General features: G+C 48.6%; 1 protein-coding gene across 1 annotated transcript in view; it reads right to left on the reverse strand.

Annotated features, from left to right (window-relative positions):
• The window catches only part of DYNC1H1 (dynein cytoplasmic 1 heavy chain 1), a 75,758-nt gene that overhangs the window by 18,109 nt on the left and 38,475 nt on the right, over nt 1-19,174 (reverse strand). Inside the window, exons 22-45 of the mRNA XM_012523548.2 lie at nt 17,261-17,427; nt 17,000-17,173; nt 16,144-16,309; nt 15,876-16,064; nt 15,594-15,788; nt 14,175-14,457; nt 13,230-13,330; nt 12,494-12,653; nt 11,820-12,063; nt 11,441-11,624; nt 10,909-11,121; nt 9,944-10,182; nt 9,616-9,772; nt 7,650-7,877; nt 6,996-7,226; nt 6,626-6,766; nt 6,158-6,391; nt 5,866-6,072; nt 5,661-5,782; nt 5,027-5,192; nt 3,946-4,109; nt 2,158-2,287; nt 698-831; nt 40-154 (exon numbers count right to left, since the gene is read on the reverse strand). Of these exons, the coding sequence (XP_012379002.2) occupies nt 40-154; nt 698-831; nt 2,158-2,287; nt 3,946-4,109; nt 5,027-5,192; nt 5,661-5,782; nt 5,866-6,072; nt 6,158-6,391; nt 6,626-6,766; nt 6,996-7,226; nt 7,650-7,877; nt 9,616-9,772; nt 9,944-10,182; nt 10,909-11,121; nt 11,441-11,624; nt 11,820-12,063; nt 12,494-12,653; nt 13,230-13,330; nt 14,175-14,457; nt 15,594-15,788; nt 15,876-16,064; nt 16,144-16,309; nt 17,000-17,173; nt 17,261-17,427 (4,344 nt within the window). The remainder of the gene's footprint in view (nt 1-39; nt 155-697; nt 832-2,157; nt 2,288-3,945; nt 4,110-5,026; nt 5,193-5,660; nt 5,783-5,865; nt 6,073-6,157; nt 6,392-6,625; nt 6,767-6,995; nt 7,227-7,649; nt 7,878-9,615; nt 9,773-9,943; nt 10,183-10,908; nt 11,122-11,440; nt 11,625-11,819; nt 12,064-12,493; nt 12,654-13,229; nt 13,331-14,174; nt 14,458-15,593; nt 15,789-15,875; nt 16,065-16,143; nt 16,310-16,999; nt 17,174-17,260; nt 17,428-19,174) is intronic.

The following is a 19,174-nucleotide window of genomic DNA, read 5'->3' on the forward strand; positions in this document are numbered from 1 at the left end:
GAGCCTCTGTTGCTGGGAGAGGCAACGGCCCAGACCCACCTTAATCTGGTACACGCTCAGACCATTCATCCAGGCGACAAAACGAGACAGTGTGGTTTTTCCTGCTCCACTAACACCGATCAGAAGTAAGTGGCCTTGAGGTTGACGGAATATTCTGGAACATGAGCAGAAATGACAAATTATAAGGCTTTTATGCCCCTTTTCGCTTTTGATATCCACATTCTAAACTTTTATAGGGTTTTCCAACATTTGAATGTGTTGTTTTTTTTTTCAAGGAGGCACCAGAGATTGAACCTGGGACATTATACATGTGAAGCAGGTGCTCCACCACTTATCTATACTTGTTCTGCTGAATATGCTTTAACTTGAATTTGTACATTAAATTTACTAAGCAATTGCGATTTGCCAAAATCAATAAGCCATAGCCTGCCCTCCCGTGATGAAGGAACAAGGGGATGACAAGGCCGATTCAGGCCGTGTGTTCAGCGTGCCAGCGGCCTAAGGGGAAGCTCTGCTGGAAGGACAAGTCAGGCCTAGTTAAGCTGAGAGCTGGGAAGTTGTTGGGCAGAGCAGGCTTGAGGTGAGTATGGGGACAGGGACTTAATCAGGCAGAAGAGCAGAGGCCTGGCTTGGCCCTGCACACACGCTAAAGAGAGCAGCTTGGTGAGCAGTGAGGCTGCCACAAGAAAACGCCCACCGGTCGATCCTGAGCACATGGTCTAAGACTTCGTTAAACAGGACCAGAGGAACATCGAGTTCTTCCTCATAGAAGACTTTCAATCTAGCTTTGACATAATCTCTCAACTCTTCTTGGTCTACTGGGATGTAATCCTACAGAAAGCAGAAACACTCAAATTACTTAGAGTAAGTCTCCTTGCTTATACCAAAGACAGTTCTATTTGCATATACTATTAACAAATGCTAAAAAGAAAACAATAACATAGCAACGAAATTACAAGTTAAACAGGAACAGATGAAAAATAAGGAAAACCTTTACAGAGAAAATCAAACTTCACTGAAAGATGTTAACTAAGATCTAAATGCGTGACAAAATATACCATGATCATGATAGAAAAACATACCACTTTAAAAGTCTCAGTCACATTCAAATTAATATATACATCCAGTTAATCCCAATCAAAATCTCAGTGGCAGTTTTTGTTTTCAGTGCAATTTTCAAGCCAATTCTTAATTTCATTTGGACTAGGAAGGGGCCAAGAATGACCACGATTCCCCTAAAGAACAGGTGTGAGGACTTTCCTTATTAGGTAAAGACTTTGTACAGTGAAAGACTCATGCATTTGGGGACATCTGTTATGTCAGAGTGGAGGGACAGAACAGTGAGCTAAGGCTTCAACAACCTGTGCTGGGTTGATGGACAAGTACCAAGAAAAAGTAAAAATGGAGCCCAAGCACAAGTCACACACAAGCCCAGTTACAAGTGGTTTAAATGGTAAGAAATAAAACTTATGAATATCTGTTCCTCAAAAGGCACTAAAATGAAAAGGGGTTAGCACCTAGAGTCTAGAGTCTACAGAAAATTCTCACACCAACGAAGAATCTTATCTTGCTATTTCTTGCCTGTCAGGCCCACCAGGCTCCCCAGCCCCACTGTGTGAGATGGAGGCCTAAAATCCCCTTTAAGAGCCGTGGCAGGGCTGACCCTCCCCGCATCCCAGATGGAGCTACCCATATCTCCTCTCCCTCACCAGGACTGTGCGCTCCCTAAAGGAAGACTTATTCATCCCTGCATCACCAGTGTCCGCAGAGTGGAGGTATTTGATAAAGGTCTACAGGGTCAACTATATTTACCAAAACAACCTTTCCGTCTTCCAGAAAAAAACCTCGCAGCTATTCTAGAACTGTTGACTCTGTTTAGCATGTTAGTACAGGAACATTTGCATACAAATCCTTCCTAAGTGCGCTGTTCTACTGGAAGCTGGGGTGGAGCACAGGTGACGCCAGGCTTCCTCACTGCAGACACGCTGGGGCAGTGTGGGTTCCTGGTGGCGGGCCAGCCGGCCTCAGCCACACTCCTGGGACCTCCCTCTCCACTACCAGCGTCTGCCAGTGAAAAGCAGCGCTCCTGTAAGCAGGGCCGCGCTGACAGTGCACCGGAGGAGAGAATTCTAACACGGGACAGAGGAGCCACCTTACCTTTGACAACCAGTTGCTGTACAAGATGGGCCGGCTCATGGCCTTCTCCTTGTCTATGTTAGGAAAGTGCTTCAGAGCCACCATGTCAATGTTTTCGTCAGTCCAGCGCCTTTCCTCATCCTCGACGAGCCTGGTGGGGGGAGAGCAACGTGCACATTGGTCTCAGGGTCTAGACAGAGGCCAGGGTGAGGGAGCACTGCTCTGTGGGTCTAATACAGGTGCTACCACAACCATTCATTTCCTCAAAACAGAAGAACCTAAGAATCCAAACTCAAGGCTGATGAAGCAAACTGAAAATTAAATTATGGTGTCACTTTTTAATGCCCTTAAAAAGGTTTAAATAGATTAATTTTGAAAATGAAAATTCGATTCTGGTTCCTAGGTTGGCTTGCCGTAAGTGTGCCAAATATTACAGGGCCAAAAAGGAAAGAGAGTCCTGCAGTGGACCCAGGGCCTACAAAGAATCCAACAGAGCAAGCAGGTGAGACCCCCTCTCAAGTAGGGGTCCTGAGAAGCCGAATGCATGGAGTGTTACGCGCTCCCAGGTGAAGGTTGAAGAAGGGCACAGATATGCTGCTACTAGTCCAAATTTAAAGGCACAGCTGCTATTGCTGTATTTGAATTGGAACAAAATTTCATCTCTGGCATTATGGGAAATCTGTGTAAAATTATATTGTGACTCGATTCTTTGAAAACTTTGGATCAAGAAAGGGAGAGTGACGGAAGCGTGAGTAGCGACAGAACTGCAATTTCCTTTTCCCAGCAGACTTCAATTCAGTAGACGAGACACCAGGGCTGGGTGGTCCCCACCCGCCCTGCGCGGCACCCTCCACGGAGTCGAGAACTCCAAGGAGCATGTCCCGCGGGGATGGCAGGGCCTCACTCTGAGACCGAGGGGCCTGGTCACCAGAAGCCAGGGCCCGCCTGCCCCTATCAGCAGCCTCGCTCTTTCTCTGTTTTCAGGAACCTGATTCAGGGAAGAACATTTCCCCAAATAATTTGCAACAGGAAACTACTGGTGCTTTGTTAAATAGTGTATCTGTTAAGACGTGTTAACAGAGATAAAGCAACATCAATTTATCTTCTTTTCACTAGCCTAAAGATTGCAGCATTAAAATACAAAAAATTAAAGACATTTTTTAAAAAGTGAAAGGGCAAAAGATAGGATAATTAAGAATTTATTCTAAAACAAGGATCATATTGAACTGAAAAAATTATAAGATAAAGGTCCTGGTTTTTTAAAAATTTTATTTTCAAGATTGCTGCAAAGGTAAAAAGGATACAACTGTCACTCAAACTACCAAATCTTTAGTGACTCATGCTGTCCACAAGGGCCATTTGCAATTCTTTCCATGAAATACTGGTAAATAATTCTAGGTAAGACTCAAAGCTCACGAGGCAACAGTTGGTAAGAGCAGCCAACAGCTAAGAGGGAAGCAAGGTCCTGAGACAGAGCAGGGAACGGGCCGCAGGCCCAGGACACACTCCTGGAGGCTGCCGGAAGGCATGGTGGTTCTCCGCGAGCTGCCCAGCTGGGTGGTGCTGCCCTGACAGCCAGAGGCACACAGAGGCCACTGCTCCTGGGCCAAGGCCTTGCGGTAGCTGGGTGGGGACACACTGCGGCCTCGCGGGACCAGGGGCGGCCACGGTCAATACCAGGGTGTGTAGCTGCCCTAGCTGCCTCTGCTCCCCACAGTCCCAGGGAGCACCCAGCTCAAACCTGGGGGGCCCATCCCACCTAGACCCCACCTCGAGGGGCACGGGAATGCAGAGCCCGGCTGTGCTGACCTGTCTTGGAAGAGACGGAGGGCTTCGTGTGCCCAGATCCGAATGAGGCCTTCGACAGGCAACGTCTCCAGGGGCCGCAAGGCTTCAAAGATCCCCCTCACCCATCGCGTCATCTCCCGGGGCGAGTAGATGTAATGGGGCTGTGTGTCCTGAGTGAACCTCTCCTGCCGGAGCAAGAAAAACAGCAGCAATGTGCAGGTGTCTAAGACACGAAAAACGGCTGTACAGTAAAATGCTATCTAAAATTCTTGTTAAAGAGAATCTAGACCCTGGGATACTTGAGGGCGGGTCAGTAAATTATGTTGGATTAACTGGACAACTGTTCCGAAAAAAGATCCAAGCAGCTCACTTGAAATTGGAATTATAAAGATTTACACGTTTCAAAAAATGAAACCTTCTGAAAACAGAGAATAAAGAAACGTTATTCCGAAGTTGACGGAAGGCCTTTCTAAGCGTATCTCAGAAGCAGACACAAGGATAAAGGATTACACGCAATAATGTCAAGGCGGTCCAGCTCTCACAGGGCAGTAGGAGGCAGATGGACAAGTCACGGTAAGAGTACACCCTCCGGCAGGCTGTGCCCCCACAGACCTCTCACTTCAAACCCCCAAAAGGCCGTGCCCTCCCACGAACCCTTATTAAGGGGCTAACGCAGGAAGGCATATTGGCAAAATGCAAATCAGAAACCGAGAAGCACTTTTGCTCGTGGCGTGGGTACAGCTGAAATGTCGGACGGTGCAGGGAAGCAGGCCCTGCTGGTGGGAGTTCAAGATGACCTAACCCTTGACAGCATTACGTAGGTGGGAGAACCTAACTGGACGTGGAAAATGCTTACGTGGCTCAGAGTGTGTGCAGTCTCCATGAGCCGCACGAGAAGACACCATTTTCATGAAGAGAATCAAACATGTGTGGATAAGTACAAACAGGATGGCAAAGCACAGCGCAGATGCTCCCAGGGCAGCCCCTGGCAGGTCTCAGAGCAGGCTCCTGGCTCGGCACACGCTCTGAACCTTCTAACAGAGCTCTCCTGGCACCAGAGGAAAACCCTCACAGAAGACCAGGGAAGCTCCACATTGTGTACCTGCGACATGGTGTAGAACTCCACCATGGCTGCCGTGAGCGGCTCCGCGTACGTGCGCAGGGACGGGATGAGCCGCAGCATGGCGCGGTTGAAGGTGCCGTAGATCTGTGTCAGGGAAGCAGGGCCCGGGTAGTCCACGTACACCACGGGCACGTGACGTAGGAACCTGCGCAGAGACAGTCCCGGTTAGCGCCCTGCTCGCGAGGCAGCTGTGAGCTAACAAGGACACATTGCCCTGGGCCGAGACGCGAGGTTGCCACTTAACCCAGCACGTGAACTTGAGGCACAAGGTAATAGAGATCATACCCACATTGCCCTGGCACAGACCAGGAGATTCAAAGAACCTAAAGAGTGCCAAGCAAAGGTGGAAAGCTACCTCAGGTTACTCTCAGCCTCCCCTTGGCCCTGGCCAGGTTGGGGACAGTTTGTTACACCTGGGAACTGGAAACTTATTTTTCAGTGCACTTTCCCTGTTAACTACAGCACAGGACAAGTAAGCTGGGTGGAACCCTGTGAGAAACAACTTTTTGCTACCTTTTTAGAATTAAAACCAGGTTTTTGTGGAGCTGAGTCTAAAGCAACCCTAGAACTGCCCACGTGTGGGAAGCCAGTTATGTCTGCAGAGCTGCGTTACCTGTGAGAGAGGGGCTTCCTTCCAGGGTCGGTGGGGGGATTACAAGCCCCAACAAACTGGATTCTCTCCAGCTTCACCCACGTTTGGTCTGAGGTGCGGTAAAAGCCCCCATGCTCCACCATCTGGGGAAAGCAGAAACGTGATATGTGAAGAGGAAGGAAACTGTGACCAAGAAGTAGGGAGGCGCTCGGGAGTATAATAGCACCTGTCTGATGAAGGATATGACCCTCTGCGTCCCGTATTTGTCCATGTCTGGCAAGTTGATTTCATCACAGAACAGCACCAGCCACTTCCCCAGCTGGACAGGGGCCAGCACAACCCCGTTGGGCGTGCGCCTGTACTCGCAGTAATGGTCGAAAGTTTTCAGGAGCAGCTCTGGAGTGGTTGCACTTGAAAAGTTAAGGCCCACGACCTTGAGAAGGCAAAAAGTAAAACCAAGTGTCAGAAGCCCCTCCTGGACGCCATCAGCGCAGCCCCGGTCCTCTAGTCCCTGTCACCTCCATGTCAGGCAGGGCCCGGAGGGCACTGAAGAGCGTCATGGTCTTGCCAGAGCCAGGAGGGCCACACAGGACCAAGGGCTTGTGCTCCGCCAGCCAGGTGTACAGGAGGGCTTCGTGGCGCACGGTGTCCAGAGTCGGCACAACCACGTCAGGGGCCGCGACCTTGTGCGTCTCCACTTCGATCTGAGGCACCTTGGACTGCCACGGGGACCACTCTCCACTGATGGAGACCTGGTGGGAGGCAGGGAGGGTCAGCGGGGACCAACGGGCCTCACCTATAAGACCTGCTTGCGGTGACAGCTCGAGTTTGTCTGCATCTTTGCTACCACACAAAAGCACAAGGACAAAGTCCTTAGACGAAATGGGGAAAGCGAAGAATTAAATCCATTGTCTGGTTGCTCCAGGACAAATTAAACCAAGATGGCAAGAACCAAGGAAAGAGAGCTACAATCTTCCTGTACTCACTTCGTAATCAATAATAGGTATGTTGGGGGCAGTGGGCAGAGGCACAGTGGTGATCCTCCTGATGTATTCACCCAGCTCTGCTCTCATCTTCAGCCGACTGTCTCCAGACAAGGACCAGAGTATGGCATAAACCAGATAGCGCTGTTGAAAGATAAAGCACAATCTTATTTTCCTAAATAAAACTGCAACTACAAAGACAGACTTTTACAGTAAAGTCACTCAAGTGAGTGCCTCCTGCTCCTTCTCGTGTCCCACATGCCTGCTGCACCCTTCTCCCACCCTCCTGGGAAAGCGTGACCCTCTCCAAGGAAAGAGGACGCACACAGTCAGCACATCACTCAGGAGGGTGCTGGGCCCCAACAGCCCTGACCTGGATGTAGCGCTCCAGCTGCTCCACCTGCATGGGGAAGTCGGGGTGGTTGGCGTTGTACTGCGCTACGTTGCGGCATGCCTGGTGCAGCATGGAGAAGAGCGAGCCCAGGCAGCGGAGGCGCGTCAGGTCCATGATGTGCTCCAGCTTGAACGCGTGCTCGAGGGCCTTGATGACCAGGCCGTTGGATGTGAAATACGGCTGCATGATCGTTGCTGCATCCCTCTGGATCTAGGACGGGAAAGAAACGATGCATAATTGTCATTTCAGAAAGCCTTCCTCTGCTCTAACCTGGGCCCCAGAGGGCCCATTTCCCTGGACCAGTCACCCTGGGCAGAATGGTCAGTCCTCTGCTCAGGGCCCCGGGTGCCGCCACCGAAAAAGAAGAGGGTCTCATCAACTTACAGAAAAAAAGAGGTTCTCAGTAGAAAGTATTTTTAATTCTCCCCTAGCTGCCAGGGCTGGGCTCCTCAGAAGCTGGCATAAGACAACACTGACAGAGCCAGGCAAGAGTGAGGGTACGATTCTACCACCCTCCTCAACAGCACAACTTCAAGGTGCCCCCAGGAAGGGGACAGCTGGAGCCGCCCCACATCCAACCGTGCTGACACCCTTAAGTGCCAACCACGAGGACAGGGCCCGTGGTCCTCGTACCTGCAGCATCGGGGAGGCAGCCTCCTCCCCCTCATCCTCTTTGCCCTTGCGCCGACGCTGTGCCTCGTCCTCGCCTTCGTCCAGTGGGATGCTGCGCAGCCTGGCCAGGAAGTTGTTGAAGATCATGTCCGTGCTGAGCACGTCCTCGCTGAACCAGACCATGCCACAGCGGGACACGGTGGCCAGGGTGGCGTACTTCAGGTCCTGCACTTCAAACATGATCCGCACCTGCAAGGACAGAAGTCAGCACCTGCGACACAGGGTGCTGGAAACCTAGCCGCGAACATTCTTTTACCTTGTTCACGCCCAAAGGGCAAATGCATTTTTCTGCGCTTCCCTCAACAGCCAAGCTACCCACAGTAGGTCACCACACCCGCCAGCCTCTCTTCACAAGGACTGGGCAGGAAAACCGTGTGGGGGGAGAGGCGGCTGACCAGAGTACAGTGCCCCAGCCAGAGGTGCACTCGGCAGCATCCACGCCAGAACACTGCCTCCATGGGGCGCGCCATGCACGCCAGGGGCTGAGCTGAGCTCCCTCCCTCCTCACCCCGCAGGACAGGGACCATCGCTGCGCTTTCCAGCTGGGGTGGCCTGTCAGGACCCACGGCCAGTGACTGGTGCTGCTGTGCAGCCTCGCAAGGAGGGCAACTGCATTCTCGCCCCAGGCAGTGCCTGGGGAGCGCCAGCTGTGAAAGAACCCGACCAGTCCCACAAGACAGGAGCCCGAACAAGTGCGCATTTTCCAGACAGCACTAAGTGCCTGTGGCTCGGCTCCGGAGGGCCCTGGGGACCACCAACCCCTGCCCTTCCTGACAAAGGTCCACCCCAAGTCGTCTGGCCTCCTTCCTCGCAGGTCTGCCCGGGTCACCAGCACAACCTTCAGATTAGTCCAGTCCCAGCACTGCTCACAGCCTCCACTGCCACCATCCTGTCCCACTCCACCACACCACTTGGCCTGGATTACTGCGGCAGCACCCAAGTGCCTCCTGCTGCCCCCTGCCCCTCTTCAACTGTTTTCACAACATAAGGGGGTTTGATCACACACTCGCTGTTCAGGGCTCTTTGTCCAATGACCAGCTCCAGTCCTCACGACAATGGAGCCGGCCCCTGCCCCCTGCCCTACTTTGTTGTCTCCACCTCAGCCCCTGCCCTGGCTCTCCCGCACACGCCACGCACCTGTGCTCTAGCCTTGCCCCCTTGCTCTTTGCTCCTTCTACCTGGACTGCCCAGGAACCCATGGGACTTGCTCCCTCGCTTTCCTTCAGTAATTCAGGTTGTGACTAGACAGCACCGCCTTCTCAGGGAGGCTTCTGGCCGCCCGTCCTGAACATGTGGCATCTCCCTTTCTGTGCTTTTTTCCTCCCAGGCACTTACCACCACTTAGGTCAACTGTCTTTCCCATCAGAACATAAGCCCCTTGAGGGCAAGGTTTATCTACCTATTTTGTTTACTGCTGTATTTCCAGCATCAGGAACAGTGTCCAGCAGGTGACGGCAATGAAAATTGCAGTCTTGAGTGAGTGCAAATCGCCCCCAGGGCTGCCAATGCTTCCTCATCTGTGAGGGGAGGGGGTCCATAGCCTATACCAGGCACTCTTTTCTCAGGTACAGTCTTTAAAAAAGCTTTCATATCTAAATTTCACATTTTGCCACTCCTAGATATAAGTTAAGCAACCCTCACTACAAGCCCACCTTACAGGGTTGTGGAGAGAGTTAACAAAATTATGGATCAAGCTTAGGTACTCAATAAAAGAACATTACTGACAAATCCTACTAAAATATTTCTCCCTAGCCAGAAAAATGAAAAATATCTAGTACTATCAAAGTTGGACTAACTTTGAAAATTATTTACATAACTGACTGCAACTAAATGGATCTTCAGGCCCCACGCTATCCTTGGCTGGCGGCACATGCATCTCAGCTAGCAGAAGTAGTTATAGTACAACACACAGGAGCACACTACTCACATTGGGTGGAAGGCTGAGGCGCTCTCCGTTTGGCAGAGTTAGGAGTTTGTTGTCATCCAGGACTGAGTTCAAGTTCTCCACCCACTCAGGGTCCACATCCCCATCAAAGACGATCCACTGGCGCTTCTGCAGCTCGCCTCTGACATTGTCTATGATCCTGGTTTGGAAGGATTTTAAAACAGCTACTGACGAAATCACAATCGTCAGGCTCAAGTGCTCACCCTATAATAGCTGCCACGGTGACCTTTCCATTTGTTCAGACTTTGGTTGGAAAAACGAAGCATCCCTGAGTTAGGTATGGGAAGGACACCAATCAAGGGGTACTTACTTTCTCAGAACATGTGTGAACAGCCCGTCTGTCCACTCCCTGGTGTTGGGGTCCAGGGTTCCGTACAGGTGGTCTTTGCTGATGGCCTTGGGGTCAATGATATGGGCCACCCCTTCTACACCCTCGAGCCTCTCCAGAGCCTTCAGCAGAACTCTCCAGGCCATGCTCTTCCCACTTCCTGAGGGCCCGACCATCATCAGGCCATGATTGATCTGGGTGATCTGATAGAGCTGGAGAACCTGCAGGGCCCAACAAGCCAGCATCACCAACAAGAACAACAGGGAAGGTTCTTCAGCCAGCGCTCGTCATGAGAGCAAGAACTATGTGTTGTATGAACTCTTAAAGGTAAGTATTGAAATTTGTTGAACTGGAGAGACACTACACAGGCCACATCTAAAAAAATCTTTCAAGAAGGGCTTTAAAGTATGGAGGTTCTCCTGTAAGTCAGGAAGGCTGGGAGCCTGTGGGTGAAGGATGCCTGTCAAACTACCACAAAGACGACATATTAAGTCCCCTTCAGGAGACCAAATGGGTAAGCCATTTGTTTTACCCAGTGAAGGATCTCTCAGACTTGTATAAACAAACTTTTTAAGTGACACAGAAGAAAAGCAGCAACTGGTACAGAATGTAAATCATGTGCTGATTAGCATCCTTCATGAGCCTATGATACTGCAAGCCCTGCAAGCAGCACTTTTATCAGCATAAACACACTTCCACTAGAGTATTAGAGTCAGGCATTTACTTAGCATTTTCTGAGAATGAACTGGACCATGGAAGTTTTGATATCCCTAGATTTAAACTAAAAAAATTTCAAGGAGGTCTTGGGGCGAATCATCATGAATCAGATTAGGTGCCCCCATTGCACATGGTTTCCTCCTCCTGGCCCACAGTCATCAGAGGCATCAGCAAACTGCAATCTGAAGTCGGCAGGCGTGGGTGAGAGCCAACACAACAACCCCACTTACCTTTTCAACCCACATTCCGCCAACCTCTTCTCCATCGCCGTATGTCAAGTACATTTCCTGACATACTTTCTTCAGCTCCTCTCGGAGGGCAGTCATCTCACCCCGATGATACTGGACTCCAGGGAACACATCTGACAAGAGACTGAAGAGCAGTGGGATGTCTTCTGCCACCAGCTTTGGTACCATCGTCTCACAGACGCTCTGTATCAGGATCTACATGAAAAAAAGGAAGAAGTTGACCTCCAAGGGCAGTGAGCATGGCTCACATGCTGCAGTTCCAGAAGAGGCTTAAGAAACAACTATGAAATGAACACACTATTTTCAAGATTGCAATTCCAGAACATCAGCTCATTTACCCTACTCTGAGGTGCTTCCATTCAACTTAGTATGAATGTTATGGTATATTCTAACACATAAGAATCACAACGAACTGACAGAAGAATGAACTGACAAATCACGACTAAAAACACTCAAAAGGTAAATTTTAAAGAACTTAAGAGGTTAAAGTGATCAAAATGACATTTATACAAACCTCTTGTTCAGGAAGATTTTCGGCAATTTCTCCCTCATCAACTGCTTCCCCCCGTTCTTCTTTCTCTCGCTTTATCTTCTGAATTCGCTCTCTCTTCACATTACCCGCACTCACCAATACACTCTTCAGAGCCCGAAGGCCAAAGTCATAATGGCTTTGAGAAGAGAGCTGCTCATCACAAAGTCTGGAAAAGAAGAAAAGGTCTTCTTTTTAAAAGTACGCTTTAAGCAACAGTAGTGGCAAGCATCAAGAAAGTAGAGACACACACACTGAGATGTGCCGTAATTAGAAATTAAAGTTCTGAGGATAAACGGGCACATTCAGCGCATGGGACGGTCTTGTTGGCGAGAACCCGTCCAGGAGGAGCCCTGTGACTCACTTAAAGAACGGGACGATCTTGTTGGCAAGAACCTCGGCAGTGCGGAAACCCTGGGAGTACAGCATGACCTGGGCGATGAGCTGCCGGTCGGGCTTGGTCATGGCCAAGCTCCGGAAGAGCTTCTTCAGATTGTCTGGAAGGTTCGACCTGCCTGCATAGCCGGGGTTCATGGTGATGAAGATGGCCATGTCCGGGCTCACCTTGACCTGTTTGTTGAGCAGCTCGCAGGTAATGGGGGCAGAGGCTGAAAATTGGAAGATGGTGGTAAGACTCGAGGTCCAAAAGGCCACCCTAAAGCCAACCTAACAGTAACATGCCCATTCTTCTCTGCTGGCCTCTGAAGTCTGAAGCTCCTGGGGCCTGATCTCCAGCTCTTCCACAGACACTCACCAGGCAAACCCACATGCACATGCATTGTGTACACGGTCTGACCTTGTAACAGATCAAGCCATCGGAGGAAGGAAATCCTCTCTCCCACTGGGGGCAGAGCTGCCGCCCATCTGGGGAAGGCCTGCTTGGGCCCTCGGCTGCCAGGATGAGCAGCATGCACTGCTGCAGGCCTGACCTCCTGGTAGCTAAAGCTTACTTCTAACCAAAAGAGCAGCAAATCAGTCCACAGTGGAGTTTTCCTCTATGCTCTTGCAGTGTTTCCTAAGTAAACAACAAGGACTCACTCTTATCATAGCTGGGGCTGGAGTGCTCACGCAGAGCCTCCTGGATACACTGCACCTGCTGCGACACGGCCGAGAGCATCCTCTCCTCCAGGCGGTTAAACTCGTCGAAGCAGCCCCAGGCGCCCACCTGGCAGAGCCCCACGAAGATGCGGCCCATGGCCTGTAGCAGAGAGAGAGAGAGGCTGCAACTCCCTGCTCAGTGCTGGCTTTTTGGGGTTCAGATCCTGGCTCTGAGGTGCTGTCCAACCTTGGGCTAGTCACATCTTGAGACCTAGCTGCCCTCATCTTTAAAAAGGGAACAAGCACCATTTACCTAACAAGGTGGCTTGAGGATGATGCGAGACAGACTTGTGAGGCAAGGCTCAGCACCCACACACACAAACGCTAACCCAATCTCTTCCTGTGCCAATAAAAGCTGTCATTTTTACTCGATTCTTTTTTGCCACTTAAAAACCTCTTCTGCATATCTGTTCATCCTCAGACACAGGCACTAAGCGCTTCTTTCAAGTGCAAGAAGTTGTCTTTTTAGAAAAAGATACATTACACTGAAAGATTCAACTTTGAAAATATGAAGCAAACAGTTCAAGAGAACATCAAGCTCGAGAACAACTCAGAAGACCAAAGGAGCCACGTTTAGCTCTGAGGCCAAGACTCTTCAGAAAGCTGTAAACTTGATGGTCCCCAACCGAGCCTCTTGGGGTACGAGATTTTAGGTGGGTCCCCTAAAGCCTCTCACCTGGAAATCAAAAGTTTCATCACAGTTGAAAACCAAAACAAACCGTCCAAGCTGATGGCCAAGTGCTTTGACAGACTCTGTTTTCCCAGTACCAGCAGGTCCTGTTATTTGAAGAAAAGTAATTGAGTACTTGAGTTCATTATCAAATTGAGAACATATCTCAAGCTTTAAAAGAACTGTAAAAAACCAATCTATTTAACACGGTAGATAAAATAAGTGCAAGCAAATTTAAGGCTTGACTGTACCAGCCATGTTAAAAAACACATTGAAATTTGCCACATGATTTTTTTTTTTTAAAGATAATCAAAACAGCATTTATAATGTTAATGCTTGTATGTGGATTAACAGTACTGGTCAAAAGTCCACTTTAACTGAAAGGCTGGACTATGAAATCACCACAGTAGAAAGCATAAACCATGCCTTTAGCAAAATCTGTAATTCAACCAAAATATTACTAGATGTGCCTGAAATACCCAATTTTTTTCTCCGGTTTAATGCCAAACAAAGAGTCCTTCTAAAAATCCACCTCCAGGAACTTCCCGTGCTGATATTTGGTTTCTCCCTTTTGACTAACATGAAAGTATCTTCTCTGTGTTTAGATCAATCTATATTTTATTCTCTGGAAGTCTACTATTTCAGCCACTCACATATCCCAAGTAGTCAAGCTTAAAACTGAGGTCCAGCCATCAAGGGTTTAACTGTAACAGAGTTTCTTTGAATTGCTGTCTTAAATCAGTTTTGATGCCATGGTTAGAGGCCTGTTAGTCCCCTCTCTTGATGAGCTAAATATATCCACACACCATCCACCTCTCTTAGTTTCTCATACTCTGGGGCCACTATATGCTCACCCTAATCTCCTCAGGACCAAGTATCAAATAACTAGGCACGTGATCTTTAAGGTGTTTTACATGAACACCAACGGTCCAGGTTCATGGAGAAACTTACCAAAGGGTGACCCCCCCAGGCGTGCCTCCAAGGCCTGTGTCATTGTCAAATAGCAGCGGTCCGTGAGGGGCGTCTGCACCAGCTTGTCCTGAACTCCCAGGTACTCAAAGCCATAGTTAAACTTGGCATTTGCCATCTGAATTGACAACTGCTGTAACACATCCGTTTGTTTAGGGTCAAAGTAAAACCGCATCTGGCTGAGCCACTCGAAGGACTTGGCATTGTCAATCTTGCTTTTGATCAAGGACCTTGTAACATCTCTCTGATGAACCAACTCTGTAATCTGAAGAAAGATAGTCACTTCAAATGTTTGTCAAAAATTTAAGTAACGCAGTATAATCTCTGGACTGTGGATTATTCTTTAGACTTCACTTGAGTTTCTACATCCAGTGACTTAGATAAAAATTCCAAAATATAAATTCACTCAAGAGACAATAAAATGTTACACAACTGGATTTGGCTCAATAGAGCGTCCACCTACCATGAAGGAGGCCCACAGTTCAAACCCAGGGCCTCCTTGACCCGTGTGGAGCTGGCCCACATCCAGTGCTGATGTGTGCAAGGAGTGCCGTGCCACGCAGGAGTGTCCCCACATAGGGGAGCCCCATGCACAAGGAGTGCGCCCCATAAGGAGAACCACCCAGTGCAAAAAAAAGTGCAGCCTGCCCAGGAGTGGCACAGCATACACAGAGAGCTGACGTAGCAAGACGACACAACAAAAAGAGACAGATTCCTGGTGCTGCTGACAAGAATAGAAGCGGACATGGAAGAACACACAGCAAATGGACACAGAGAGCAGACAACTGGGGCAAGCAGGCAGGCGGCGGGGGAAGGGGAGAGAAATAAAAACAAATCTTTTTAAAAAAGTCAATTACTTTAAAAAAAAAAAAAAGGTTACACAACAGGGGAACAGATGTAGCTCAATGGTTGAGCACCCGCATCCCACATATGAGGTTGGGGGTTCATTCCTCAATACCTCCTAAAAAGAAAGTTACACAATAGGATCTTGTAGTACCAACACAGCTGCAGGAAAAACAAACAAATTCACTTTAAATATGGAGCTCTGTAGCTGGCGTTCTAACAGCGTAGCTGCTGCAGACTGGACCTCAAAGCCCAGCCTCAGCCATGCCAGGTGCAGAGACAGAGCCTCTCAGGACCTTGCCTCTTTGGGAAGGAGGTGATGAGCGGGCAAAAGAACCTGGATTAAGGTCTGGTATTTTCTTTCTACAGTGATGTCTCAGCATCCCCATACCCCACCAAGATTATCTTTCGACAGGATCAGAGAGCAGAACACCCAGCCCCGAGCCCCCCAGTGTGCCAGTTACTGTTCTTCCTGACACGTGCTGACATGCATCTCAACGCCAACTTCCTCTTAACTATTCAGAGAGGGAGGTGTGGGGGCCTAACGTGAGGACTAACCAAGTGCTCCAGCTTCCTTCGTCGCAGCGGGGGCTGTTCCATCAGGACTGAGTCCGCCAGCACGTTGAGCGTGACCTCCACGTTGCTCAGCACTGAGTGCAAGGGCGCAGCGTCGCCACCGCCACCCATGCCACCAAGGGCTGACTCCACGTTCTCAGACCAGGCGATCTGGGCGGACAAAACCACAAGCTGGGCCTGGAAGACACAAGCAGGATCCACAGCACCTCCTTAGAGATCAGCAAGAACACGTCTTCAACCCATCTCACTTCTCCTACACGGTACCTGGTACTTATCAATCCAAGTGATGTAGGTATTTGGGTCAATTGAAGTTGCTTTCCCAAAAATCTCAACTTCTGTAACAGACTCGGCAAGAAGTTTAGCCAGGGTGACCCTCATCTCCTTTTCTACCAGCGTGAGCCACTCGTTGATTTTGGGATGGTCAGTAATTGACACAGGAGTTTTAAACATAACCTGAAACAAATGCAATTTAAGAATTAAGATGTGCAAAAACCTGAGGGAAGCTTTCTAAGTTACAAACAAATTTAACCACCTCCTCTCCTTCACGGGATGAAATGCCTAAGACGACAGAGTTATCCTCGTTCAGGATGATGCTCGAAACTCCAGCAAACATTTTCTTGAAGTGTTTCTGTAACTTAGCTACATTCTTGCTGTTTCCAATGATTTCAAGCAAATCTTCGTCACCCACAAAATAGAACCTAAGGTTTAAAAGTATTTAAGTTGCTAAAATGTTGTAATATACACAAATAAGGTGAACCAAGGCAAAATTTCACATTGCAGGAAGGGAAAGATGACATGTAGGAGGTGGAATACATCTGCCTGCATTCAGACCATATCTAAATACTTTCTAGTCCTCACCAAAAAAAAAAAACATTTATGTAACAACGTCTTTATGAGGAATTCAGTGAATTTTATGCCATTCACCTTGCTCCATGAATTCATTTTACTTTATAATCTACAGAATTCATGCTAAGCAAGCTACTCAAAAAGGATGAGGTGCCATTTAGAATAATCAGAGCTAACCAATTAAGAGATGCATGCTGCCTGAGTGGATGATAGTTTAAATAAAGTATAAAAATAACTCACACACTAATGCAAAATATTAATAATAGGAGGAACTATGTATGTTGTGTAAACATAAAACTGCTCTAAAAATTGTTTACTAAAAAAACAAACACAAACAAAAACAAACCCAAGGTAGATGATTAAGGATTATTGGTTATAATTAGGAATCGATGATTAAAAGGGAAATGGCATTCATTAAATGGCCTATGGGCTAACAAAATCTTTGAGACAGAAACTGACCAACACACAGGCCTAGAAAGGAGAGAAGATGGCTACAAAAAAGCACAACAAAAGCTCAATACAAGTTAAAACAAATCTCTTACCTGGGGAAAGATGAGCGCTCCCTTTCCAGGTACTCTCCCAGGGCTTTCTGGATCTTTCCGAGCAGGTCTGCCAACCTCTCCAGGGACCTCTGTACCCCTTGGATATTCAGAACATCCATAACAAGGGGAGACTTGGATACTTTTTTCATTAGAGCCAAAAACTCCGTGCTGATGCTACAGATCAAATCAGAATAACGTTAGCCTTTTGGGGGAGGCGGGTCCCATCACTGTCTGGTTCTCAGGTCCCGCCGGGAGCCCTACCTTTGGAACCTCTGGGTTTCCACTGGCAGCAGGTGCTTGATGTCTGCACTGCCAGTGAAGATACCTTCCAGGTAGACCCACCGCCTTTGCACATCGATCCACACATCAAAGAGAGCCATGATCCGATTCAGTTTGTCTTCCCAGCTGAGCGCATCCTCTTCGAAAACCTAGGGAGTAAACAGAAGGGCAGAGTTCAACTGCTAACCTTTTCACGGACAGATCATATGTTAAAACATACTCAAATCATGCAGATCCAGATGGCCCATCAGGTTATTTTCTGGATCACAGAGTGTTTCAACAATGGCAATGGAGGGATACTGGTATGGGGTACCAATGACAGGTGATATATGGCTGACAGGGAGCTGTACAGAACATATGTCCAGGGTGCATGGTAATGTTTGGATATACTCATAGTGGCAACAATTAAAAACCACAGCAGGGGGGGTACTGGGTTCCTGGCCAGTGGTGCTCTGTCGTGGTCCCTAGGGGAGCAGCGACAGTCTCCCAGGTACAGCGGCGGGGACCGGGAGGGAGTGAGGGTTCAACAGTGAGCCCCTGATGCTAATGACTATGCTTGTGAGCTGATAAACCTAAAATAAGAACAAGGCCTAGAGCAACATTGTGCCTGGGAATTTCCTCCTGTCAGCCTTCATGTTACTCAAATGTGGCCAGTCTCGAAGCCAAACTCAGCATGTAAATGCAATGCCTTCCCCCCAGCGTGGGACATGACACCCGGGGATGAGCCTCCCTGGCAACGAGGGATCACTATCAACTACCAACTGATGATGCAACTGGAAAATGATATACGGAAGGTTCAATGCGGATCAGCAGAATAGCCACGTCTACATAAAATACCATGACTTTAAAATGCTGTTTGACCTAAAGTAAGGGGGAAATGGAAAGGAGAAATGAGTTTATATGGCTACGAGTTTCTAAAAAAGAGTCTGGAGGCTGGCAGAAGGATTGCCCTCATGCACAACTGAGCAGAGTCAGAGAGACAGATAAAGCAGATACAACCCCCAGATATTGGTTCCTTTGAGGGCTAAAGAGACCCATGGGAGTTATGGTCATGGCCGATGGGTTTAACTACCAGGTCAGATGGCCCCTCTTTGGAAATGGTGTTTATGTGTGATGAATCTGGGACTCAGATGGGATCTCCCTTCATAAGACTTTCATGCTAATGTGCTGGAGGTGCAGTTAATGTTGGGGTTTAAGATATATTTAGGGGATTTGAATCTCTGGACTGACAATGTGATAGCCAGATCCTGAGCCTCAACAGACTCCAGCACCTACAATCTGATTTATTGGACTTACCACACTCAGCTAAGATGGAGTTGAAGAAGAACAACCACCACACCATGGAGCCTAGAGTGATTACAACTGAAAATGGGAGGATTGCATCCAGCATCCAGGTGGAATCTGACCCTCCTCTTGACATAGAGGTGCAATGGACACAACCAATCCAATGTCCACATAGAAGAGGTGGCATTGGAATGGGAAAAGTGGACATAGTGGACGAAGGGTATGGGGAAAGGCAGGAAGAGATGAGAGGTGGAGGCATCTTTGGGACATGGAGCTGCCCTGGATGGTACTTCAGAGGCAATCACCGGACATTGTAAATCCTCACAGGGCCCACTGGATGGAATGGAGGAGAGTATGGGCTATGATGTGAACCAATGTATATGAGGTGCAGAGGTGCCCAAAGATGTACTTACCAAATCCAATGGATGTGTCATGATGATGGGAACGAGTGTTGTTGGGGGGGGGGGAGAGGGGGGGGTGGGGGGATGGGGTTGAATGGGACCTCACATATATATTTTTAATGTAATATTATTACAAAGTCAATAAAAAAAAAAAATTTAAAAAAAAAAAAAAACAAAAAAAACCAGGTACCTAAGTAAGCCAAAAGGTACT

This window comes from Dasypus novemcinctus, chromosome 3, assembly GCF_030445035.2.
Source record: "Dasypus novemcinctus isolate mDasNov1 chromosome 3, mDasNov1.1.hap2, whole genome shotgun sequence".
Classification (NCBI taxonomy): Eukaryota; Metazoa; Chordata; class Mammalia; order Cingulata; family Dasypodidae; genus Dasypus; species Dasypus novemcinctus.